Source organism: Elephas maximus, chromosome 7 (genome assembly GCF_024166365.1).
Source record: "Elephas maximus indicus isolate mEleMax1 chromosome 7, mEleMax1 primary haplotype, whole genome shotgun sequence".
Classification (NCBI taxonomy): domain Eukaryota; kingdom Metazoa; phylum Chordata; class Mammalia; order Proboscidea; family Elephantidae; genus Elephas; species Elephas maximus.
The window spans coordinates 73,717,339-73,744,303 of NC_064825.1; the positions used below are offsets into that span (position 1 = coordinate 73,717,339).

The window sequence follows — 26,965 nt, forward strand, 5'->3', positions numbered from 1 at the left end:
CTGAGAGAGTCTTCCCCTGGAACTGGTACCCTGAATTTGGACTTCTAGCCTCCTAAACTGTGAGAGAATAAATTTCTGTTTGTTAAAGCCATCCACTTGTGGTATTTCTGTTATAGCAGCACTAGACAACTAAGGCAGTATATTTAATTGAATACTTGTCTTAAGTCACCCACTGAACTGTCTGAGTCTCCTCTATATCCTCTCTACAACATCTTGCATGCAGCTGGCTCCTTATTACTATCTGCAGAATTGAATTGAGGAGCTTGGGCTAATGACTTCTAGGTCCCTTTCTGTCTTAAAATTCTGTAATTCTCATGACTCATGGTTGGTCAATATACCTCTCAGTGTCACACAAGAAGGATCGAGTAAGTGAAGATATAAGCAGTCTTCCATCCAAATAATCTAACTGGACAATACAGGAGTCGACTGTTGTTATTGTCTGAACAGGAAACATCACAAAGGCAGCAGCTGCCTAAAAGGAATGTGAGAGGAAATGAAATTTATTTCATCATAACATAACCTCTTCATCTTTTAAATAAAAACAACTTGGATAGCAAACTAAAATTTAAAAAATAAGTCAAAATTTAATTTGCCTGTTAGAATATCAAAGTTCCACTCATTTAAAATTGTTGTGAAATAATTTGGTGTATAACTGCAGAAGAAAATTAAGGCTCTCTTTGTGATTATCTAACCTTAGACTAGAATGAAAAAGATGAAGCAAGTTTTGGAATGTTTGAGAGGATTTTCCTCCTGTGAATAGTAGTTTTCCCTTTGGAAAAAAGGTAAATTAAGACTATACCATGTCAGGGTTCCAACTGTAAATGTTCTGGCTCAGCCATATGCTAGGAATCCAATGGTAACTGAACGGTCATCGCTGTGGTTGTTATGTGCTGTTGAGTCGATCCCGACTCACGTGACCTTGTATGACAGGGTAGAACTGCCACCACAGGGTTTCCTAGGAGGTAATCTCTACAAGAGCAGATCGTCAGGTCTTTTCTCCTTTGGTCACCATTAGCAAACAATAATAAATTATGATGTGTTAATCAAAGTAATTTAGCCAATAATAGTTATATTCCTTCTCTTTTGCCAGGATCCTACACGGAAATAAACAAATGAGAGACAAGTCCCCCCTAGTGACATAACAGCTTTGGAGAAAAGGGACAGTGAGAAGCTGATCTGCTCCAGCTTAGAGACAGACTCAATCATTCTGTTAGGGTAACACGAGACTCAACACTTCTACTCCAGCAATTACTGTGGTAGGAATCCTAGGGGCCTGCACAGTTAAGCACAATCCAGAAAGAGCCTTTAAGATTCCATTCACAATAAGTTACACCCATCCTGAGAGAAGATATACTTAGACCTACAAGCTTCTTCTACACAGGGACCAGGAAAAGAACAGAAGCCTGGAAAACTGGTGCCATTTCTATCTCTGCAATTTAATTTATACAACTAATAAACAAGTATCTTTTCTTTCTTAAAAGCCTACCATTAAAGAATGCTTTATGTAAGCGAACCGTACATGTGGGTTAGGGAGAACTACATCAAGCAATGTATGGATTTTTGAAGTTAGCTCGCAGGAGCCATTCTACAATAGTATCAAGCTAACAACAGGCTACCGTATGTGCTATATACAAGCAAATCTCCACAAAATTAATAGTCTGGGCTCTAGATCAGTCCCCCAAGAAAGACAGTAGGGAAAATCATCTTCTTTAATCGAAAGGTCTGTAAGAAAACACCTTATATCTTATCCACATACATAAGGAACTGGACTAGCTCTCACCTTTGCTTGTTTAGAACTGTTGAGTTTGATGGCAGAAACTTTCCCCACATGATCACCTACAAAAACTCTAAGAATAGCTGTATCCCAACAGAGAGCTGTCACTTTTCGGCCTTTGTGTTCTGAAGACACATAAATTCGTTCTGGTTTCCCACGGCGCTCTTGATTTAATTCCCAAACAACCACAAGACCTTGACTGCAAGAACGGGTTACGGAAAGAAATTTTTGGTAACGGTGAAAAAGGTTCAGTTTAATTGCATCACAGTATCAAGTATATCCCTGGGTGGTGCAAACGTTTTGCACTTGACTACTAGCCTATAAAGATTGCTGGTTCAAACCCACCCAATGGTGCCATGGAAGAAAGGCCTGGCAATCTTTTCTTTCCAGCCAAGAAAACCATATGAAGCAGTTCTACTCTGTCACGCATGGGGTCACCATGAGTTGGAATCAACTCAACAGCAATGGGTTTGGTTCTGGTTTGATTTGCCATGTATATAAAATATATGTGCAACTCATGCTCTTCAGAAAAGAGAGAATAAAAAGTCAAGGTATTAATTTCTTTGTTTTAGTCACAAACCAGTATAACAGAAGAACTTAAATGTTCTAAATTATCTCTGTTTCCTTTCTCTTTTAAGAATTTTTGAAATGTTGTTACCTCACATTAGTATTCTCCACAAACAATAGGGTAACCAACTGTCCAGGTTTACCAGGACTGAGAGGTTTCCTGGGACACAGAACTTTCAGTGCTAAAAACTGTCAGGCTAGTCCCAGGCAAGCTAAGGTGGTTAGTCACTCTAACAAACGCACTTGCCAATTTAAAACACATTTGGCAAAGATCAGCCAGTTTGAAAACTGTTTCTCACCTGGTAGCTACAGCAACATAATCATCATCATGTAGGCAACAAGCAACCTGAGAAATTGCACCTTCCTAGAGCACAGAAGGAAAAATATTAGGCGGCTTCTAAAAAGTATTCTTTTTTAATTTTAAATCTTAAGTTTTACATTTTTCTTTATTCCAAATGAGTATAATAGAGAAATCAGTATTCATGAAATCTGCTCCAAGCAGTATAGGACAGGGCTACCCTCAATCTTACCTTGTGTGAAAGAAAAAGCCTCTGCTTCCAGCCTTCTTTCTGAATGAGATTGAGTCCTCCTCCTGAACTGCCCAATGCCAACCATCTCCGAGACACAGCTATGCTCGTGCACTGAAGAACAGACAAAACCAAAACCAAACCAAACCCATTGCCATTGAGTCGATTCCAACTCAAGCAGGAGATAATCACACTCACTCAACCAAATAAAGTATCCACCAGAAATAAATTATGAGCATTTGTGTACCAGATTCCTCCTGGTGCCCCCATATCCCACCCAAATGAACACCATGTAGTGACGCTCACTGTCTAATTCTAGTACAGTGAAAAATATAGAACATTTTGTTTTTAAATTTTTAATTGAAACTCCAAATGGCCAAACAGGCCATTTTGTGTAAATTAGTCATTTTCATCTGGCAAAGGACCATTCATATTTTGTGTAATTTGTCTAGGTCATTCCAATACTGACCACAAGAGTGCAAGATCAAGTAAGTCTCCAAGGAATAAAGTAACCACTTTAACTGTTTAGGAGCCCTGGTGGCACAGTGGTTAAGAGCTCGGCTGCTATCCAAAAGGTTGGCAGTTCAAATCCACCAGCCACTCCTTGGAAACCCTATGGGGTAGTTCTATTCTGTCCTTTAGGGTTGCTATGAGTTGGTATTGACTCAATGGTAACGGGTTAATTGTTTACTCACTTAAATCACTTCTAGTCTGCATAATCAGCTCAAACACCCACAGCTCTTAGAGCAAGTGAGAATGCACAAAGGGCACAGATATAGGTCCCTGCACTGCCATGTCCCCCCATAGCCTCTGATTCCTCTACTCATCTAGCAGAGAGTAGTGGCCATGCTGTGCCCAATGCCCCATGGAAGAAAGTGTTGGCGGGCTGCCTAACAGACATCCCAACCCTCTCCAACCTTGTTGCTTTCCATGATAGAGGATGGAAAACCTAAATATTCACTTGCCCAGTTTTCCTTGCAGGCAGGGATAGTCATGTGACTCAACACCAGCTAATAAGATTAAGCCTGCTGCGGGTTTCTTGGGAAGCTGTACCTTCCTAGATAAGAGGCAGAATTTAAAATGGAAGAAAATCTTTTGCCCTTTAAAAAAAAAAAAAACCCATTGCTGTTGAGTCAATTCTGACTCATACGACTCTATAGGACAGAGTAGAACTGCCCCATAGAATTTCCAAGGAGTGCCTGGTAGTTTTGAACTGCCAACCTGCTGGTTAGCAGCCATAGCTCTTAACCACTACACCACCAGGGTTTCCCTTTTACCCTTAATCTCTTCTTTCTTGCTTGAGATGCTAACTGGAACATCAAACCTGGAGCCAGGACAGTTATCTTGCAACTGTGACTAAAAGCCAACATATGGATGATGGTAGAGCAGGAAAGATAGTTTGGGTTGTCAGTGGTGTCACTGGGCCACTACACTAAACCCAGAAACAAGCACTATCCTCCAATGAGGTTATAAATGTCTGTATTGCTTGAGCCAATATTAGTAAGATACTCTGTAACGTGCAGCTGAAATAATTCAATACTGACCCCTCACAGTTGTTGCTCATATTACTTCGTTTATTACTTCCTACTCTCCCTTCCCTTGGAAGGTAGAAAGGTGCTATGGAGTGGCAGCAAAAGTGTAAGAAAGAAATTATTTTGGAATATGGCTATGACAGTTTGTCCTTCACCACATTATTCCCAGATTTAATACAAAGAATTAAGGATTTGGGGGAAGCACATACTTCTTCCCACAGAGCTAACTCACTTTTGCTCTGTTTGCTAAAACGGGGGCTACCACAAACTCCATGTTTTGAAATAAGTTTAGTATAACTACAATAGCTTATGTTGTTCAAAATACAATACGGTATACTCACATACACTATTTTCAATCAAATACATTACTTTCTGAGAAAAGATAGCAAGATTAAAAAAAAAGGAAGCCCTTTGCCATCGAGTTGATTTTAATTCATGGCGACCCTATAGGACAGAGTAGAACTGCCTAGGGTTTCCAAGGCTGTAATCTTTATAGAACCGGACTGGCACATCTTTCTCCCACAGAGCCACAGGTGGGTTTGAACTGCCGACCCTTCGGTTTGTAGCTGAGCACTTACCCATTGCGCCACCACGGCTCCTAAAGCAAGGCTGCTGAGAGGGAAAATCAATCATTATCATGGTTGGGAAAGAATTCAAATGATAACTCCAAGGATAAATTAAGAGAGAGGTACGAGCACGTTACTTCAGTGTAAGGTATTATTAGGACAGGTGATGAAAACTCCCATGATTCCACAAAACATAAGGAACTAGAGGGCAGGTGACACACGTAACGGCATCCAAAAACATGAAAATGACACAAGGATCAAGAAATTCACCTTCAGACGACTGGAGTCGAGCCTCAGAGCTGAGAGTAAGAGATCCAGAGAATCGAACTCTGTGAGAACATGGCTGTAGGACTCTGGTATCACTGGCACAAAAGTCATTTAGCCAGAAAGCTGAAACGAGGTCGGGTGACAGACTGTATTTCTCACCTGAATGAAACCTGCAAAAATATAATTTAAAAAACTAACTGTTCATTTAGCTTATACTTAATGAATATGTTCTACACATGAGGAAACATGAGAAAGGACAGATGATCCCTACCCTGGAGGTACTCAACATCTACTTGGAAAACAAACACACTTAGATAACGTTATATGCAATAGTTTGCTTGCACTGTCATTCCCTGAGTCTAAAAATCCCAGAAAATCAAATCTATATTCTCAAGCCCCTCCATAATTCTATCGTACTCTATTTAGCTACAGTGTAAGTACGTAGATTGCATACAGTAGAATTTAAAAGGGGACTTGGCCAAGCCCCTCTGCTGTAAAACAGCAGTCCTGCTACATTTCTTTTAGTTGTAAAGCTTTTTCTGTCTTTAAGAGTCTTCCATTAAAATGCAATCTTCTGTAAAGGCCTTAAACTATAAATCCTTAGAAGGAAATACTATAGTTATGGCTAACAATTCAACAGGAATAAACAAAAAAAAATCCATTGCCATTGAGTCCATTCTGACTCATTGTGACCCTATAGGACAGAGTAGAACCGCCCACAGAATCTCCAAGGCTGTAATCTTTACGGAAGCAGACTGTCACATCTTTCTCCCACAGAGTGGCTGGTGGGTTCAAACCTCCAAACTTTTGGTTGGCAGCCCAGTACTTAACCACTGTACAACAGGGCTTCTTTTAACAGGAACAGGCCTCTGGGTCTCTCTCTCCAGGCCTAGCACAATGCAGGTGTTCAATAAATACCTATGAATGAGTGAATGCACCTACTAAATGAGGACTAAGGTAAAGGGAATTACAGCTACAAAAAGGAATAAGAGCTTCAACAAGAGAGACTGAATAGGAATAAGAATATGCATTGCCATCAAGTCAATTCTGACTCAGCGACCCTGTAAGACAGAGTGGAACTGCCCCATAGGGTTTCCAAGGCTGTAATCTTTATGGAAGCAGCCTGCCACATCTTTCTCCTATGGAGCAGCTGGTGGGTTCAAACTACCAACCTTTCAGTTGTCAGCCCAGCGCTTAACCAATGCACCACCAGGGCTCCTAGGAATAAGAATACAAGGTAGGCCCGTTGCCATCAAGTCAATTCCGACTTATAGTGACCCCGTACGGGAGCATGCTGCCACATCTTTCTCTGGTGGAGTGGCTGGTGGGTTTGAACCGCCGATCTTTCAGATAACAGCCAGTTACTTTAACCACTGCGCCACAAGGTAGCAAATGCCAAATGCCCAATGAAGCCTTTGTAAACTAATACACAAGAGTTTTTATCTTGGTGTGGGGGTAGGAAATGGTAGTGACCAGCTCAACCACTTTCAAGGGTACATCTTTGTCAAATTAGACCAATTTCCAGAAAAAATAAGAGAAAAGAATTTTCATTCTACCCATTAATTTTAGCTTTTCTCAATTCTTTGCCACCTGCCAAATTAAGAATAAAAAGCAAATTAATACCACAGAAAAAATAGTATCATGGAAGCAATTTATTCTACCTAATTTGACACTTGTATTTTGTTGTTTTTCAGAAACATATGTATTCACCCATTCATTCATTCAGTCAACAAATACATATTGAGAATGAATTACATGCCAGACATTGTTCCGGGGATGGAGGTACAAAAGATGATTTAAAAAAAAAGTCCCAACCCTCAGGGAGTGTATTTTCTAATGGTGCAACATATATAAGGTTATGTTGTTTTTTACTGCATATGCATAGTACGGTCCTACTTTGTTAGTAACGTTGTTCCTAATAGAGCTGAACCTCTGCAAAGAGAATGGTATCTAAAGATCTTTAGTATTCAAAATATTTGAGAATCCTTGATCTTAGAAAAATCTTCCAAAATTAATCAACGTAACCTACCACATAAATAGAACAAAAGAATCACGTGATCATCTCAATCAAATGGAGAAATGACATTTGATAAAGTCCAACACCCATTCCAGATAAAAACTCTTAATAAATTAGAAATAGAAGGGAAATTCCTCAACATAATAAAGGGCATCCATACAAAACCAACAGCCAATACCATTCTCAATGGAGACAAGCCGAAAGCACTCCTCCTGTGAACAGCAACAAGACAAGGATGCCCTTTATCACCACTCCTATATAACATTGTGCTAGAAGTCCTAGCTAGAGCAATAAGGCAAGAAAAATAAAGGGCATTCAAATTGGAATGGAAGAAGTGAAACTATCCCTGTTTATACACGATATGATACTACGAATAGAGAACCCCGAAGATTCCACAAGAAAACTGCTGGAACTAATAGAAAGATTCAGCAGAGTAGCAGTATCGTAGATCAACATAAAAAAATCGGTTGGATTCCTATATACCAACAAAGAGAACTTTGAAAAGGAAATCAGGGAAACAATACCATTTATAATAGCCACTAAAAGGATAAAGGATAAAATACTTACGAATAAATCTAACCAGGGACGTAAAAGATCTACATACAAAGAAAACTACAAAACACTACTGCAAGAAACCAAAAGGAACCTACACAAATGGAAAAAACATGCCATGCTCATGGACGGGAAGACTGAACATTCTGAAAATGTCAATTCTACCCAAAGCAATCTACAGACACAATGCAATCCTGATCCAAATACCAACAGCGTTCTTTAACAAAATGGAAGAACTAATCATCAAATTTATATAGAAAGGAAAGAGATCCTGGATAAGCAAAGCATTATTGAGGAAAAAGAACAAAGTAGGAGGCCTCACACTACCTGATCTCAGAACCTACTATACAGCTACAGTAGTCAAAACAGCCTGGTACTGGTACAAGGACTAACATATAGACCAAGGGAACAGAATCAAGAAGCCACACTTAATTCCATCCACCTATGGTCAGCTGATCTTTGACAAAGGCCCAAAGTCTATTAAATGGGGAAAAGGCAGTCTTTTAAACAAATGATGCTGGCAAAACTGCATGCCCATCTGTAGAAAATTGAAACAGGGCCCATACCTAACACCATAAACAAAAACTAACTTAAATGGATTAAAGACCTAAACACAAAACATAAAACTATAAAGAACATGGAAGGCAAAAAATATGGACAAAATGCTAGGGGCCCTAACACATGGCATAAATAGAATATAAAACATAACCAGTAATGCACAAATGCCGGAAGATAAACTAGATAACTGGAAGCTCCTAAAAAGTAAACACATATGCTTAACAAAAGACTCCACCGTAAGAGTAAAAAGAGAAGGTACATATTGGGAAAAATTTTTTGGCTATATCTGAGAAGGGTCTAATCTCTAATATCTATAAAATACTCAGCACCTCAGCAACAAAAGGAAAATAATGCAATTAAAAAGTGGGTAAAGAAGGTCACACGACAACTAAGAGCCCAAGAGACAGAAAGGGCCACATGAACCAGAGACCTACATCACCCTGAGACCGGAAGAACTAGTTGGTGCCCGGCCACAACTGATAACTGCCCTGACAGGGAGCACAACAGAGAACTCCTGAGGGAGCAGGAGATCAGTGGGATGCAGACCCCAAATTCTCATAAAAAGACCATACTTAATGGTCTGACTGAGTCTAGAGGAATCCCGGCGGCAATGCTCCCCAGACCTTCTGTTGGCACAGGACAGGAACCATCCCCGAAGACAACTCATCAGACAGGAAAGGGACTGGTCAGCGGGTGGGAGAGAGATGCTGATGAAGAGTGAGCTAATTAAATCAGGTAGACACTTGAGAGTGTGTTGGCAACTCTTGTCTGGGGGGGGATGGGAGGATAGAGAGAGAGGGAAGCCGGGAAAATTCTCACCAAAGGAGAGACTGAAAGGGCTGACTCAATAGGGGGAGAGCAAGTGGGAGTAGGGAGTAAGATGTATGTAAACTTATATGTGACAGACTGATTGGATTTGTAAACGTTCACTTGAAGCTTAATAAAAGTTAATTAAAAAAAAAAAAAGTGGGTAAAGGATATGAACACTTTACCAAAGAAGACACTAGGCAGCTAACAGACACATGAAAACATGCTCATGATCATTAGCCACTAGAAAAATACAAATCAAAAGTACAATGAGATACCATCTCACCCCAACATTACTGGCATTAATCAAAATAAATAAATAAATGCTGGATGTTGTGGGGAGGCTAGAACTCTTATGCACTGCTGGTGGGAATGTTAAAAAACCACTATGGAAAACGATATGGTACTTCCTTAAAGAGCTAGAAAATAGAAATATCTTACAATCCAGCAATCCCACTACTAGAATACATCCTAAAGAAGAAAGACCTATCACATGAATAGACATATGCACACCCATGTTCACTGCAGCATTGTTCACAAGAGCAAAAAGATGGAAACGACCTAAGTGCCCATCAACAGATAAACCAAAAACCCACTGCCGTTGAGTCGATTTCGACTCATAGCGACCCTATAGGACAGAGTAGAACTGCCCTATAGGGTTTCCAAGGAGCGACTGGTGGATTCAAACTGCTGACCTTTTGGTTGGCAGCTGTAGCACTTACCTCTACGCCACCACGGTTTCTGAACAGATACTGAACAAATTACGGTACATACACACAATAGAATACTATGCAAGGATAAAGGACAATGATGAATCTGCAAAACATCTCACAACATGGATGAATCTGGAGGGCATTATGAGGACTGAAATAAGTCAATCACAAAAGGACAAACACTGCATGAGACCACTATTTAAAAACTCAAGAAAAGGTTTACACATAGAAAAAAAAATCTTTCATGGTTACAAGGGGGGGGGGAAGGGAAACCACTAACTAGAAGTAGAGAAGTGTTAACTTTGGAGAAGGGGAGGACAACACACAATATAGGAGAAGTTAGCACAACTTGACCAAGGCAAAGTCATAGAAGCTTCCTAGACACATCCAAACACCTTGAGGTAACGAGTTAGAGGCTGAGGGGTGGAGGCCATGGTCTCAGGAGACATCTAGGTCAGCTGGCATAACACAGTTCATAAAGAAAATCTTCTACAACCTACTTTGGTGAGTAGCGTCTGGAGTCTTAGAAGCTCGCAAGCATCCATCTAAGACAAATCTACTGGTCCCACCCCATCTGGACCAAAGGCCAATGAAAAAAACCAAAGATACAAGGAAAATATTACTCCAAAGGGCTAAGTGGACCACATGAACCACAACCTCCACCAGCCTGAGCCCAGAAGAACTAGGTGGAGCCTGGCTACCACCCCTGACAGCTCTCACAGGGATCACAATAGAGGGCCCCAGACAGAGGGGGACAAAAATGTAGAACAAAATTCACATTCACAAAAAGAGACCTGACTTACTGGTCTGACAGAGACTGGAGGAACCCCCAAGACTCTGGCCCTCGAACACTCTGCTAACTCAGAACTTAAGCCACTCCCCAAATCTACCTTTCAGCCAAAGATTAGGCCTATAAAACAAACAATAACATACATGAGGAACATGCTTCTTAGTTCAGTCAAGTACACAGAGCAAGCGGGCAACACATGCCCAAAAGCAAAGACGAGAAGGCAGACAGGGAAAGGAATACTGGACGAATGGGCACAGGGAACCCAGGGTGGAAAGGTGGAGAGTGCTGACACATTTTGGGGATTACAACCAATGTCACAAAACAATTTATGCATAAATGTTTGAATGAGAAACTAAATTTGTGCTGTAAACTTTCACCTAAAGCACAATCAAATTAAAAAAAAAATCCTCCTTCACTTTTTTTCATTCATTTATTTTACTGAGTACCTAGTAAGTATCAGGAACAGTGTTGGGAATAAGACAATATAATTCTAGAAGTCAATGAATTTATAATTAAACCGGATGAAAAAGACAACACACAGATACACACTCATAAGGGAGACCTAAGCAAAATGCTGGGTGGTACAAATGGACACGCTGGATTGCTAACAGAAAGGATGGAGATTTGAGCCCACCCAAAGGCACCTTGGAAGAAAGGCCTAACAATCTATTTCCAAAAACATCAGCTATTAAAAATTCTATGGTGCACAATTCTACTCTGACACACACGAGGTCGTCGTAAGTCAGGATCAACCCAGCAGCAACTAATTACTGTCGGAACTTAGAGGACAGAGGAAGCACATTGAGTTAAAGTGAACCATAGTAAACTATTGGAGCTGAGTAGGCCTTCAGCATAAAGTAAAGTGAAAAGGGTAGCAGGTAGGATAGCAATAAGCAAAAGCATGGCAGTGGAAAACAGCAAAATATGTTTGGAGAATACAAGTTCAGCCTTTGGTTAAAACACAGGCTATGATCAATGGACTAATAAAGAAAGCTGGAATAGTAATTTGAACCCAAATTACAAAACACTCAAACCAAGTAATCTGAACTTAATCTGGCAGGCAACAGAAAAGCACTGAAGGATTTGGTGTTGGGAGGTCACATGATTTCTGTGAAGTAATGTGGGGAGATGCTAGAATACCAGGGCTTGAGAAAAGGCGTGGGTGGTAAGGAAGTGAAGAAAAAGCATTTGAACTACTCAGAGTCTGGTGAAAAAGAATCTCTCTCTCTAAAAGCAAAGTCTGCAGAATGAAAGAAACTGAAGATACAAAAAAGATAAAGATAAATTCATGGTTCAAGATTCTACAGTAGAAAGGAATGGTATCAAGGTCATAGGTGTCTTAGTTATCTAGTGCTGCTATAACGGAAATATTACAAGTGGATGGCTTTAACAAACAGAAATTTATTTTCTCACAGTTTAAGAGACTAAAAGTCCAAATTCAGAGCACCTGCTCTACGGGAAGGCTTTGTCTCCCTGTCGGCTCTGGAGGAAGGTCCTTGTCTCTTCTGAGCTTCTGCTCTTGGGCAATCTTCACATGGCTTGCCATCTCTCTTACCCTATCTCTTCTCCTGCCTTGCTTGTTTATTAGTCTCTTTATATCTCAAAAGAGACTGACTTGAGATATAGCCTACACTAACCCTGCCTCATTAACATAACAAACATAACTCATTCCCAAATGGGATTATAACCACAGGCATAGAGGTTAGGATTTACAACACAAATCTTGGGGGAACACAATTCAATCCGTAACAGTGTCTTTCACTTGATCTTGAAACAAAGACACTCTGAGGTACACAGGCCATTTGGCGTTGATCTCATTGAATAGGGAATTTCCTGGAAGTTAAGCTATAATGAGGGATTAAAAAGTTCCTATTTAAAAAAAAAAAAAGAAAAATATATATATGAGTCAAAATCAACTCAATGACACACGACATAGTCAAAAATAAACGACTCAGAATACCATCAACAGATTGCTATGCAGGTTTAATAGAAAACTTTAAAGTTGGGCAGCACTCCATCCTTGAGTGAATTAACTCTTAAGTAATCTTAACTGAGTAAATAAAATTTTCAGGGTACTTAAACGTGATTTTATCAGGAACTCTGAACAAAAAAATTTTTGATTGGTTGACAATTACATATGTCAGAATACATGATCCAATGTAAAGAGAGAGTCCCTAGAGTGTGGCCGGCACCACCTTTTATCTTACGAGATAAAAGGAAAAGGAAGCAAGCAGAGAGTGGGGACTTCCTACCACCAAGAGGGCATGCTGGGAGCAGATCACATCCTTTGGACTCGAGGTTCCTGTGCTGATAAGCTCCTTGACCACAGAATATTGATGACAAGGACCTTCCTCCAGAGCCGACAGAGACAGAGAGCCTCCCCTGGAGCAGATAGCCTGAATTTGGACTTCAAGCCTACTAAACTGTGAGAAAATTAATTTCTGTTTGTTAAAGCCATCCACTTGTGGTATTTCTGTTATAGCAGCACTAGATGACTAAGACAGCAGTATGTGCTGAAACATTATAAAAAATAAAAACTTGCTAAAACAATCACAAGATCAGTGAGCCATGATTACAAGACCTCTGGAGTTTTGAAACAGGAGATGTACATTAAACTTCAATTGTTTTCTGAAAGAATAAGTTTCAAATGTTTTAGTAAGCCCGATCACCTAAACACAAGTACATGAAACTAAAATAAACTACTTCTAAAAGTTATACCTCAAGCCATAGTTATAGGCATTAAAAATTACATACATATACACATACATGATTATATAGCACAGAGGTTCCTAACATCTAATAAGACGAATAACTGATAAAATTATTAGTGGGTATTAGGTAAAAGAACTGTTTTCATAAAGCAAAATGTATACCTTTAACAATTCATATATACATATATACGCACACATATCTATACCTATGTGTATATACACACACACACGTGTGGAGCCTTGGTGGCACAGTGCTTAAAAGCTCAGCTGCTAACCAAATGGTAGGCAGTTCAAATCCACCAGCTGCTCTTTGGAAACACTATGGGGCAGTTCTACTCTGTCCTATGGGGTCGCTATGAGTCAGAATAGGCTTTACGGCACCAGGTTTTTTCTTTTTTTTTAATGTGTGTGTGTAGTGAAAATGCAAAAAAAAAAAACCAAAAAAACACCAGCATAAACAAAGTCAGTTCTCCAGAGTAGTTGCTGGGTGACTGTTACACCAACTTTTCATGCTTACTCTGTCCCTGAAATGACTCCTTCCCCTCCGATCTACTTATCCAAATCTGCCCAGGCATCATCGGCCAGCGTAAGTCCCACTTCCCAGAATTCTCAAGGTGGAAGAGGCCTCAGAGGTAATTCAATGCACATGTCTACCTAATTCAGAAATTAGTTGTCCATGAACCCTTTTCATGGACAGTGATGGAAAACGAAGCACCCTCAGAAAGCCGCCCATTTCATTACTCCACAACTCTATTATAAGGTCCTTTTTAATACTGGGCTGAAACATGATCATCTAGAGCTTTTACTGATTATTCCTAACTTGGGCTTCTACAGTTTAAGGGAGCACATAAGTTTACTCCGTTTTCCAAAACAACCCTTCAAATAATTAAAAAGCATTATCGTGTCTGCTGAAAGTTTAAAATTCCCAGTTATTCCAATGATTCTGACAGCAATTTCCAAATTCCTATCTGTCCTTCTGGTCTACTTTCTACAGAAGCACTTGTTTGCCAATATCCACCCGAAAATGTGGTGCCGAGAAGTGAACATAATATTCCTCAAGTAGGTGAATGAGAATAAGCTGAAAAACCAAAAACCAAACCCACTGCCGTTGAGTCGGTTCTGATTCATAGCGACCCTACAGGACAGGGTAGAACTGCCCCCATAGAGTTTCCAAGGAGCGCCTGGTGGATTCGAACTGCCAACCCTTTGGTTAGCAGCCGTAACACTTAACCACTACACCTCCAGGGTTGAGAATAGAGTATAAAAACTAACTTACTTGATCTGGACCCTAAGTTTCTATCAAAAAAATCCACTGCTGTCGAGTCACCTAAAATGGCATTAAGTGTATTTTTTAAGTGGTCATGTCACACTGTTGGTTCATACAGAGCAAGCAGTCAACTAAAACCCAAAGAAATTTTTCACATAAAACCAAAGTGTACATAATATGTGTATACTTAGATACAGGGTGAAGGAAATATAAGGGGTAGAATTGAGCCCAAATTGAAAGCTGCTATTAATCAAGTATGGCAATGGATATGCAAAATACCTAGAAGTTTAAAAGCTCCGTATAAACAAGAACAGCAGAAAGCTGATAATTGCTAAAGTTGGGTGATGTATGCATGAGGGTTCATTATATTATCCTACTCTCGTTAGTGTTTGAAACTTTCCATAAGGATAGTATATACCGAAAAGGGAACAACAAACAAAAAACCTCTGTACAAACCTTCATGAGCTCCTCTTCTTCCAAGATAATCTAAACACCATTCAGGATCTCATCTCTACTTCTCTTTCCGGTCTTATCTCCTCTCACTTTACCCTCTTCTATTCTCCAACTACACCAGGCTATCTTTGTTCCCTTTTCATTCTAAGGACTTTCTGTGCTTCCGTGGTTTAATATATGCTGTTTCTTGAATCTTCCATCTAACAAAACCTTACTTTTTTTGCAAATGTCACTTCTGTGAAGTCTGTCATAGGTCAAGCCTACCAAAAAACTAAGGACATATAAAAAAAAAAAAGAAGGACATACAAGGTGGCCATAAATGCTTACCAAAGTGAATGAGACAACTTGAGACTGGCTTGTCCAAGATCACAAAGCTTGTAAATTACGGAACTGAGACAAGAATTCACGTTTCCTGAATCTAGATCTAGTTATATTCCACTCCCCCGCATTATCTGATGGTAATTTACAGTGAGACTAAGAAAAGATTTTTCACTGTCCTAGCACTAGGTTACTAACGGACCAGTGTTTGCTGCTCACACATCAAATGCAAATTACAGCGTTCTTTTCCCACTAGGTGCGCAGAAGAGGAGGCAAGGGGAGAAGGAAGGTAGAGAGTAAAAATGCGATAAATGATACGCAGGGGATTCTCCCTTTCTCCATAACCAGGCATCTTTCCACCCAAAAAGTAATGATCATTAAACAATTCTCGCCTTAGAAAAATGGCGACTCACTCATTCATGCATTCATTCATTCAACATTCACAGAATGTTTGCTATATGCCAGGCCCTGTACCCAGCAATGAAGACATAGCGATGGACAAGATACAGTTCGTGCTCACAAGAAGCTCCTCGCCTAGCGGAACTACTACCTTTTCAACAGCACTAACTTTACTACTGTATTCAGATCTCCTTAGAAGAGGACCACGGCAAGGCTCACAGACCAGCAGCCCAGAGGTCCCAGGCCCGCTCCACCACCTCTATGCCGGTCGCCACCAATTCTTAGCTGGTCGGACCCTGTCTCCGAGGTCGGCGCCGGAACACTCACCCCGCACTAGAAGAAGCACCTTAGCTTCAATCTCCCCTCCCACTGCGCCCCTTCCTGGATTACGTCATCCAAGAGCGCCGGGGACGCGGGGACAATGCTGTTAACGGCACTTCCTCGTCACATGACGGTTACGACCCTCCTTGCGCGTGGTCCCTCCCCCTCAGGCCGCGGTCGGAATTACGCTCTCTACGGCCTGCTGGCAGCGGACCGCGGTCGGCTGAAAATGCGGCGCCGACCGAGACTGGAGGAGCTCTGGGCCAAAGGGGTGGGCCAGCAAGGATCCCGGGACACTTCACCGCTTGAGGCCAGTGAGGGGAAACGAAACAGGCGGGAAGCGGTGGGATCCGGAGAGAGCTAGCGGAAGGTGTCATGGCGGCCGCGCTCTCGGGTCACGTGCCCCACTGGCCCGCCTCGGTGCTTCCGGTCACGTGCCTTCAGAGTTCTCGCAGCCAGCGATGGAGGCGAGACCCCCCAGTAACAGAGGCGGTGGTGACGGGGGTGGCCGCTGGGTTTCAGCGTCTTCCTCGCAGCTGCTCTAAGAAGCGCAGTGGAACTCGACCCGACCAGGCCCAGTTACTTACTCTCGGTCCAGGGCCATAGCTCCCACCTGGTAAGTTTATACCGAAGAATGAGGGTGGGTGGGCGGGTGAGGACCTGACAGGCCCGGGGGCCGCAGTACGGCGCGGATTCTTTCTTTCTCCCCAACGTCGTTGTCGCGACCGCCACAACTCCCAAGCCTGCGTCCCGGCTGCCCAGTTTTATTCTAAAGCAGTGAAGAGACGACCTCTAATCTACCTGTCTGTACGAGTCCTGCCGGTCTGCTGGGATCAGGGACTCGAAGGGTTACCCAAAACCAGAATCAGACTTGGCTCTTGAGAATGAAGGAAGTGGAAACCTCTCCCGGGCAAAGAAGCCCTTCCCGTTAGGACATGTGCTGTTGGGTCTTTCGGTTTCTGTAAGAGAGGAACGCTCACCTTGGTGTCCGCACACCTTTTGCTCCACCTGTCAGTCGCACCGCTTTTAAAACATTAACACCCATATAGGACATGTGCCTATCCACACCCCCCAATTTTGGTTAATCTCCAATTTGATTCTCAGATAACGCCACATGGAAATACGTAATTATCTTATATATTCCCCACTGTTCTCAGGGATCAAATTGGCTATGAATGTGTATCTGATAGACTCTTAAACGCCCATTGTAAAATGGGGGATAAACTTACCTTTTTCCCAATAGAAGGCCTAATTTAAAAAAACATACAAAAGCTAGGTGGCTTGAAATCATCTTCCAGGAAGTATTGACTCCATTAAACCAGTGTTCTCATTATCCAGGCTTGTGAACAATTTCTCCATTAATTCTTAACCTGGAACCGCAGTATATAAGGCTGACCTTTAGCAGTGCTGCTGATTGAATAACTTTGAGTCTGTCCTAGGTGATATTAGATACGATTACAATGGAAGTGTTAAAAAAAAAAAAAAAAGTAAACGTAGAGAGGGCTTTTGCCGTCTTCACTCAGCTGACCTTTAGTAGTGCTGCTGACTGAATAAGTTTGAGTATCTCCTAGGTGGTATTAGATATGATGGAAATGTGAATTAAATAAATGCAGAGTGGCATCTTTAAAAATACTAGGAAGATTGGTGTAGTCAAAGGGAGGGTTATCAGTTAAAAGAAGCAAAAGATCAGCTCCAGTCAGTTGCAAATGCTTCCTCTGTATACTGCCTTCAAGGGTTATATTTTCTCCTTTATGGTGTATACATCATCAGGTCTTAAAGCCAACCATCAGGATGTTGTCTGGTGTATCTTGAGGTTTCCTAGCATTCTGACCACTATTCTTACCTAATGTGGTAGGAAGTGTCTTGGTGCCTTTTTTCCTGCCATCAGTGCTCTTCCCAAATCAAAATTTCTGTCCAGGATATGCCTTCAGTGTGGCAATGTCAGGCTCCAATCTGATAGTCCCTCCTTTCTCCACTTTAGTTACCAGCAGACTGCCCATCTCAATATTAGTAAGGTACTCTTAACAGCATGCAGTATTTATTAGTGGATATAGGCACATTCCTTTTTATCTTGCTTCTCTGTGTCGCATTTTCCTCCTCCTGCCTCTCTCTGCGCTGCTGTAAAATGAAAACTGAAAAGATGCTCAGTCCTAAAATTGCCACATCAGCCCTTTATAATACCAGATTAAAAATGCCATATCTTCCTTGCCTGTGTAACTGGCCTTAAAACACTACATTTTAGCCGTTCTTTACATACTTGTGAGATCTTACTTCTGCTAAGAATGTATTAGCAAATGTTAAAACATTTTTGGATTGCCAGTGGCAAGCAAAATTCCAAATCTCTGTTTTTTATCTGGCAGATGTAGCAACTCTCCAGTAATCTCTTTTCAGAGAGTGGTAAGGAATTTATACTTCACTTGTTTTCATCTCCCATTTATCTCTATATGTTGGAAAAAGGAATGTAGATAATGGAAATGCAGAGATGTAGTAATTCAAAGATTTCTGCTCAACAGTTTCAAATTCTTCCTATCACTGTTTTCTTATAAGAGTAGGAGCAAGTTATTGGAATCTGTGTGGGAAATGGTGCTCTGATCTATGCATTGAGAGCTATAGTGCTTCTTGGCATTTAGCAGTGGGGGTATGTGCAAAGGTTTTGTATGTCTTGTCTTTGTGTCTTACCAAGATTGTATTTTTTAACAGCAGAGATCTTAAGTAGATGAATGTGTCACAGATATTTGTTGGACCCTACCTATGGGCCAGACATTATGCTCAGGGCTGTATTGCAGTGAACAGCCTGGGTCCTCCCTTATGAAGCTTATAGGCTTATAGTTATAGTCTTTCAGGAGAGACAAACATTAAAAAAAAAAATTACCTGAATAATTATAGTTGTGGTAAGTGCTATGAGAGAGAATAAATGAGACCTTACCTAGTAACTCTGAACTTAGAGTAGACTGAAAAAAATTAGTAAAAGTTACCCAGTTCATGGGAAGGGAGGATCATCATGAAAAGCTTAGACTAGGGCATATATTAATATATTCATCTGCATGCAGATGAATTTTTAACTGCAGGTGAATTAATGCCATCGCTGAAGGATCTTGCCATTTAAAGAGGTGTCATGGCAGATTATTTTGTAAAGTAAATAATCTTTTAAGTAAAGCTACGTATTCACCTAGCTGATCTGTTTAAATGTAACTATATGAATATTTTTCATAAATGAAGTATTCTGTGGCTGTTATAGAGTTCTACTAGGAAGAAGTGTTTGCCACCCAAAGAGGGCCGGGCCCTTCAAGAAAGACCTGGAAGTCACAAAAGCCATTATAGGACAGCCCCACTGGTTCTACTAAACTTCCCAAAAACTGGCCCTTGAAATTGACCGGAAAAATTTGCCAAGCAAATTAGCTGTGAGACAGTTAACCAGTAATGCCCAGTGTTAAATAACTTACCAGAGATTTATTAAAGCTTCTCTTAAAATGAATTTTAATATGAATGGTTTTATGTTAATATGTAAGAGGTTGTGCTTTTCCCAAATTGATTTAAAGTAGCTGACTCTAAGTCAGTTCTCTCAATCTAATTTATTCTCCACTTTATAGTTTCTGTCTTCATTCATTTTTTCTTCCTTGTCTTCTTAACTCAGAAAAAAAATTTTTTTTTTCCAAAGCTAATTCGTGCTTGTAAGCCCACTCTTTAAAAGCCTGGTTAAGTGGAAACTTGCTGACTGCTTTTTCTGTTGCTGTGGACATACTTGGAAACCCTAGTGGCGTAGTGGTTAAGTGCTAATGGCTGCTAACCAAAAGGTCGGCAGTTCGAATCCACCAGGCGCTCCTTGGAAACCCTATGGGGCAGTTCTGCTCTGTCCTGTAGGGTCACTATGAGTCAGAACTGACTCAACTGCAGTGGGTTTGGTTTTTGGGTTTATGGACATACTTAAAATTTTTTGCATAAGCCCTCACACAAACCATTCCTTCCCATCTTTTCTATATTTTAATTCACATTTCCCAAAATGTGGTTTGCGTAGTATGCAGTATAATTTTACATAATGCAGATGATTTTTTTAAAACACTTAACGTGTTTATTATAATGAACGTTAGAGAGTTCATATTAATTAACCTTTTAAAACTAAATAATAATATAAATGATATATGCATATTACAGAAGTTGAAAACAAACAACTGAAAATAGGGAATGCTGTTTTAATTCTTATCCCCATTACCTGTAACACTTTTCCTTGTTACCTTGTAAACATTCAGTTTGCTAGGGAATAAACTCTTTGGAAGACATATTTATTAAGTATTTTTTTTATTATAAAATACGTATTTGGTAGAGACATTTCAGACAGTAAAAAGAACATTCAAATCATCTGCAATCTGATCATCCATAGATAACCACTATTAAATTTGGTATATATCCTTTCATTCATATATATTTGTGAAATAACATAGTGAAACTTCAGGGTCAGACTGACCCGATTCTAACCCAGGTCTACTTCTTTAATGATTTGGAAAAGCGTCTTTAATTTCTCAAATCCAGTTTTGTGACCTACAGAATGCAACTAATAATAAAATCGATTTCATAGAACTGTTAACTGGGACTTACTGAGATAATACCTATAAAGAGCTTACCCCAGTGCCTGGTACATAATATTAAGCATTTAATAAATTTTAGATCAGTTTCTATAAAATTTAAGAATATGGAATCACACCCTGGCATTACTGACACGAATCAAAAAAACAGAAAATGACAAATGTTGGAGAGGCTGCAGGGAGATTGGAATTCATATGCACTGCTGGTGGGAATGCAAAATGATACAACCATTTTGGAAAATGACTTGGTGCTTCCTTAGAAAGCTAGAAATAGAAATACCATATGATCCAGCAATCCCACTCCAAGGAATATATCCTAGAGAAGTAAGAGTCATCACGAGTCAACATAATGCATACCCATGTTCATTGCAGCATTGTTCACAGTAGCAAAAAGATGGAAACAACCTGGATGCCCATCAACAGATGAATAAACTGTGGTACATACACACAGTGGGGTACTATGCAACAGTAAAGAACAATGATGAATTTGCAGAGCATCTCAACATGGATGAATCTGGAGGGCATCATGCTGAGTGAAATAAATCAGTCACAAAAGGACAGATATTTTATGAGACCTTACTATAAACATTTCATGAAAATGTTTACACCCAAGAAGAAAAAATCTTTGATGGTTACGGGGGTAGGGGTGGGGAGAAAAACACTAAATAGACCGTAGATTTTAAGTGATATCTTTGGTGGAGGGTAAGACAGTACGCAATACTGGGGAAGCCAGCACAACTTTTCCAAGGCCATGGAAACTCAATAGACACATCCAGACTCCCTGAGGAACCAAATTGCTGGACTTAGGGTTATGGGGACCATGGTTTTAGGGAACATCTAGCTCAAGTGGCACAACATAGTTTATAGAGAAAATGTTCTATAATCTACTTCGGTGAGTAGCACCTGGGGTCTTAAAAGCATGTGAGTGGCTGTCTAAGATTGACCACTGGTCTCACCCCTTCGGGAGCAACGGAGAATGAAGAAAACTAAAGATACAAGGGAAAGATTAGTCCAAAGGACTAGTGGACCACAACTACCACAGCCCCACCAGGCTGAGTTTATTACATCTATATGATGCACAGCTACCGCCACTGACCGCTCTGTCAGGGATCACAATAGAGGGTCCTGGATAGAGCTGGAGAAAAATGCAGAACAAAAGTCTAACTCACCAAAAAAAAAAAACAGACTTACTGGCCTGACAGACTGGAGAAACCCTGAGAAAATAGCCCCCAGACACCCTTTTAGCTCAGTAATGAAGTCACTCTTGAGATTCATCCAAACTAAAGGGGTACAGCCCAGGGGCAAGGACTAGAAGGCAGGAGGGGACAGGAAAGCTGGTAATAGGGAGCCCAAGGTCAAGTTGGCATGTTGTGGGGTTGTTAACCAATGTCCTAAAACAATATGTATACTAACTTTAATAAGAAGCTAGTTCTGTAAACTTTCATCTAAAGTAAATTAAAAAAGGTATATGGAATCAAACTATATGCTTCTTTGGCTTGCTTTTATCACTTAGTAGTGTATCATTTTGTGTCATTACATAGACTTTTAAAACAGTGGTTTTCAAACTTTTTTAAGCAGCAGTAATGCTAGTCAAAATCTTAGGGGGGGGGACATCAAATAAGTAAATCATTAAAAGATAGTATCACATATATAGAGAGAATTTCAAACTGTTTATCGTGCATGGTATAACCAAAACCCAAACTTGATGCCATTGAGTTGATTCCAACTCACAGCGACACTATAGGACAGAGTAGTACTACAGCCCCATGGAGTTTCCGGGGGTGGCTGGTGGATTCAAACTGCCAGCCTTTTGGTTAGCAGCCTGAGCTCTTAACCACTGCACCACCAGGGCTTCATGTATGGCATATAGATATTAAAACTATGAAGCTAGTGAGACAGCATGGGAAAATGTTTACATTGGCAAATGTAAAACACAAGATAATTGACTTGGATGTATCCTGTGATCACAGTTGTAAGGTGGGTACAGGAAGGTAAACACAGTTAAAATGAAGAAAATTGATTTTAGGGTTGTGGGATTATACAAGTGTTTTTTAAATCTCTCTCTGTTACTGGCCTTAGTTAAAAGCATTTGTCTTGTTGTGCCCCGTGCCAGCATTTACAAATGCCGATGTAATTCAGAACATCACCTGAATGACTCAGCAGCACCTCACACTCATCATGTCCAAAGTGGAATTTCTTGTCTTCACTTTCAAACTTGTTCTTCCTTCTTATTTATTTCTATAAAGGGCACTACTGTACTCATATCAGTAAGGCTTAGAAGTGTGTTATGTACAAGCAGCCTTGACACCTCCTTCACCATTTGCAATGTCTGTTGATCCTGCTTCCTTAGTAGTCCTTTTTGTCCCTTCCCCTCCATTCTCACTGCCACCAGCCTGCCTTGGACCCCTTATGGTTCTTCTCTTCAGTTTCATACTGCCCTCAGATTAATTTCCTAAGATATAAATCACTCTCCTATTCAAAACCCTTTAGAAGCCCTCCGTTGTCTACGGCATAGGGTGGCATTCTCTTCCACTCTCTGGCTCCATCATAACCATCAACTTCAGACCCCACTGACCCCTATCATGAACCTTATGCTGCAGCCAGAGCAGAATATTTACCATTTCCCCTGGGTGACGTAAACGGTTAAGTGCGTGACTGCTAGCCACACTCACCCTGGGGCTCCTCAGAAGACAGGCCTGGCAAGCTGCTTCTAAAAGGTCACAGCCTTGAAAACCCTTTGAATCATTTCTACCCCACAGCAATAACAGTCTTCAAGTCTTTTCCTGAAACTGCTCCCTTTACTTTTTCTGCCAAAGTCTTCTCTGGTCTTCAAGACCCAATTCATAACTAATATGTATAAAAAGAATGAATTGATACATGCAGCAATATGGTGAATCTCAAAAACAAATCAAAAGCCAGACACAAAAGAGTTACATACTGTATGATTCCATGTATGTGAAATGCTAGAATGGACAAAAAAATAATCTGTGGTGTTAGAAATTAGGAAATGCAGTAGTTACCCTTATCTGCAGGGGATAAGTCCCAAGACCTCCCATGGATGCCTGAAACCTTGGATAGTTCCAAACCCTATATATACTATGATTTGTCATGTACGTACATACATGTGGTAAAGTTAAATTTATAGATTAGGTACAGTAAGAGATTAACAACAATAAAATAGAACAATTATAACAATTTTTTTTTTGTTTTTTACTGTAATAAAGTTACGCAAATGACAGTGTGAGATTTTATGCTACGTACTCATTTAACGTTTTTGAACCGAAGTTGACCGCAGGTAACTGAAACTGCAGAAAGTGAAACCACTGGTGGAAGGGGGCTACTTTAATTGCTGGAGTGTGGGAAGTGAGAATTGACTAGAAAGGGACACGAGGGTGATGGAAGTGTCCTATATCTTATTTTGGATAGTGGTTCCATGGGTGTATACAGTTGTCAGAACGTATCAAACTGAACACCTAAGAGTCCATTTTGTTGGTTTGTTGATTATACCACAATTTCTTTTTATTAAAAAAAAGTCTTCAATGAGGCTTCCATGTGAAGAAATTGCCTCTGAGTCGTAATTCAAAACATTTTCTGTCTCACATTCTACTTTGTAGACACAACATGCGCGCGTGCACACATGCACACTGCTAACTAGACTGGGAGCTCCTTAAGAGCAGAAATCACTATTGGCAGACATTCGTTTTTTTTTTTAATAGTCCCTCGACTCCTTGACTCTGTACAGATTTAATCGAGCCCACCCAGCCAGCGGCTCTGGAGGAGAACTGGTGATCTGTTCCTGTAAAGATTATGGCCTAGGAAACTGTGTGGGGCAGTTCTGCTCTGTCATGTGGAGTCAATATGAGTTGAAATTCACTTGACAGCACCTGACAACATTTTCAGACAAACAGGAAACTGAGAACAGAAGTCAGGGTGTGGCCTTAGCTTTGGGAATGGCTCTGGCCCTAAGTTATTTCATTTGAAACACATTCGAACTGATTATTCAGTAGGTTCCTGTGTAATTTTTTTTACTGTGCTCTAAGTGAAAAAAAAAAATTTTTTTTTAAGTGAAAGCTTACGAATCGAGTCAGTCTCTCACACAAAAGCTTACGTACACCTTGCTACATTCCTGTGTAATTTTTAAGTTCTACAATTCTACATATAAAGACTGCGTATTTGTTGTCAATCGTGTATTTAATATTTAAATAATTGAGAAAAATAAAAGCGTATTTTGAAAATGGTTTGAAAAACTGCCAGGTGTTACGTAAGTGTAAATTCATACCTATGGTAGGAGGAAAATGAAGTTTGGTTTTAAAAGAATAATGCCATACAACTTCAACTTTGAATGAGGAAAGAGACTCTCTCCCTTCTCCTCCTCTTGTTAATTTCTTACAGTTGAGGTTTTGGATTTGGAAGGGACCCTAAGAGTCAACAAATCTAACCCTAATTGATGTGACTTCTTGCCATAGTATTGATGACCCTATCTAATCTCTTCCAGCTCCTACCTGTATATGTAACTTGAGTAGCTTATTAACACCAAGTCTGAAGGAGCCTTTTTTTCTTTTTTCTTTCTCTGTCGGCACCTTCTAGCCATCATGGCAACTTCATCTGAGGAAGTTTTACTGATTGTAAAGAAAGTGCGTCAAAAGAAGCAAGATGGAGCACTGTACCTCATGGCAGAAAGAATTGCTTGGGCACCTGAAGGCAAAGATAGATTTACAATCAGCCATATGTATGCAGATATTAAATGTAAGTCAGCTATACAAAAGTCTGATGTATGTCATATTTGCTAGTAATTTTATAAAAAGATTGTATAACTGGTTTTTTTTTTTTAATAGCATCAAAAAAATCAAACCGTATAGAAATAATTACAAAGTGGGATTATAGAGTATATACTGTTCTTTTTACTTTTCAGTTAATAATGGAGCTTGTACAGCTTTACAAATATAGATCTATTTCACACATAGATCACATATGCCTTATTTTATGAGTATCTTAACACTCAGCTGAATGGATGTGCAATCATGTATTTAACCCAGTCATCTGTTGAAGAACATTTAGGAAGTTTCCAGAATTTTGTTACTGCAAACAGTGCTACAGCACAGATCTGTGCACTTAATATCTTTCTGAACTTGTATGTATAGGATGCATCTCTCCAATGAACTGGTTCCAAGGGTTCATGCATTTAAATGTTAGTAGATGCCAGATTGCCCTTCAATAAAATTGTACCATTTAAGCAGGTTGTCTAATTAATCTCTGGTTATGTGGTCATCATTTGTTGAAATGATAGACTCAACTTTATACCAGATATAGATGGGAGAAATACGGAACATAATATTTTATAATTTTTTTTTCTCCCCCAGTTTTTTCAAGTGTGAAGGGTTAAAATCAAAAACGTTTTGCTTTCCAAATTTGCAAGATGAGCTTTGAATTTATTACCCAGAGGATGTGCCACTTTGTGGCTCGATAATGATTTGGTTTAAAAATACCTGGTGAATCCTGGGATTTAGATACTTAGAAATTCCTCTGAAAGGAATTTCTGCAATTCACCTTTTTTTTTTTTTTTTTCTTGAATAGAAGAGACTGAGGGTAGACTAGTCAACCAAGCCCTTGGCAAATTGTGGTGTCTTAACTGACCATTAACATGGATTCGTTTATTTTCCTGCATGTAATATTTTCTCCTAGATAAAATCTTGTTTAGGTTTCGAGAAACATGACACTTCCAAAAACAGACAACCCTCAACTTACAAGTGCTCAGTTTACAAATGTCCTTTATGTATGAGTGAACAGCTGCCCTAGTCCCAGGGACTTATCTCTACTTTGCTGCTGGAAATGACCAAGGTCTCCAAGTAATTACTGTTTAAAATTCATCATAGTTCTTTACTACATAAACCATTTGGTCTTTTATCCACTATCTTGGTAATAATATCTTCTTTTAAAATTTTGTTTCTGTGGAAAAGTGCATCAAGTTTCTGATAATAGTCTCACGGACTAACATTTGTGCTATAATAAACTCATAAATCAGGAGCTGCCAGTATTAGCATTTCTCTTGAACGAGAAGCTAGCCCAGCAGCTTTGCAGAGCACTCACTAATTGTGAGACCCACAGTGCAGTACAGAATGTGTCTATCTGCCGTCTCTCAACAAATCTCAGCTGTCAGGAAGGGAACAGATGATCCAAATGTAGATCTACTTCAGATTGGTTTTCATTTTAAGTTTAATATTGGAAAGAATGCCCATTTCTGAAAGA

General features: G+C 40.0%; 2 protein-coding genes across 8 annotated transcripts in view; one reads left to right on the top strand and one right to left on the bottom strand.

The window, feature by feature from the left end:
- HPS5 (HPS5 biogenesis of lysosomal organelles complex 2 subunit 2) overlaps nt 1-16,254 on the bottom strand; it is a 61,975-nt gene extending 45,721 nt beyond the window's left edge. For 2 of the 7 annotated variants that reach the window (XM_049890594.1, XM_049890600.1), the window contains exons 1-6: nt 16,146-16,254; nt 5,237-5,403; nt 2,872-2,982; nt 2,641-2,705; nt 1,781-1,973; nt 339-472 (exon numbers count right to left, since the gene is read on the bottom strand). In XM_049890594.1, the coding sequence (XP_049746551.1) occupies nt 339-472; nt 1,781-1,973; nt 2,641-2,705; nt 2,872-2,982; nt 5,237-5,344 (611 nt within the window). In that variant the 5' untranslated portion in view covers nt 5,345-5,403; nt 16,146-16,254. The other 5 variants (XM_049890597.1, XM_049890595.1, XM_049890599.1 and 2 more) reach the window with 5 other exon arrangements.
- Nucleotides 16,255-16,532: 278 nt separating this feature from the next.
- GTF2H1 (general transcription factor IIH subunit 1) overlaps nt 16,533-26,965 on the top strand; it is a 36,108-nt gene continuing 25,675 nt past the window's right edge. The window contains exons 1-2 of the mRNA XM_049890601.1: nt 16,533-16,755; nt 25,307-25,465. Of these exons, the coding sequence (XP_049746558.1) occupies nt 25,312-25,465 (154 nt within the window). The 5' untranslated portion in view covers nt 16,533-16,755; nt 25,307-25,311. The remainder of the gene's footprint in view (nt 16,756-25,306; nt 25,466-26,965) is intronic.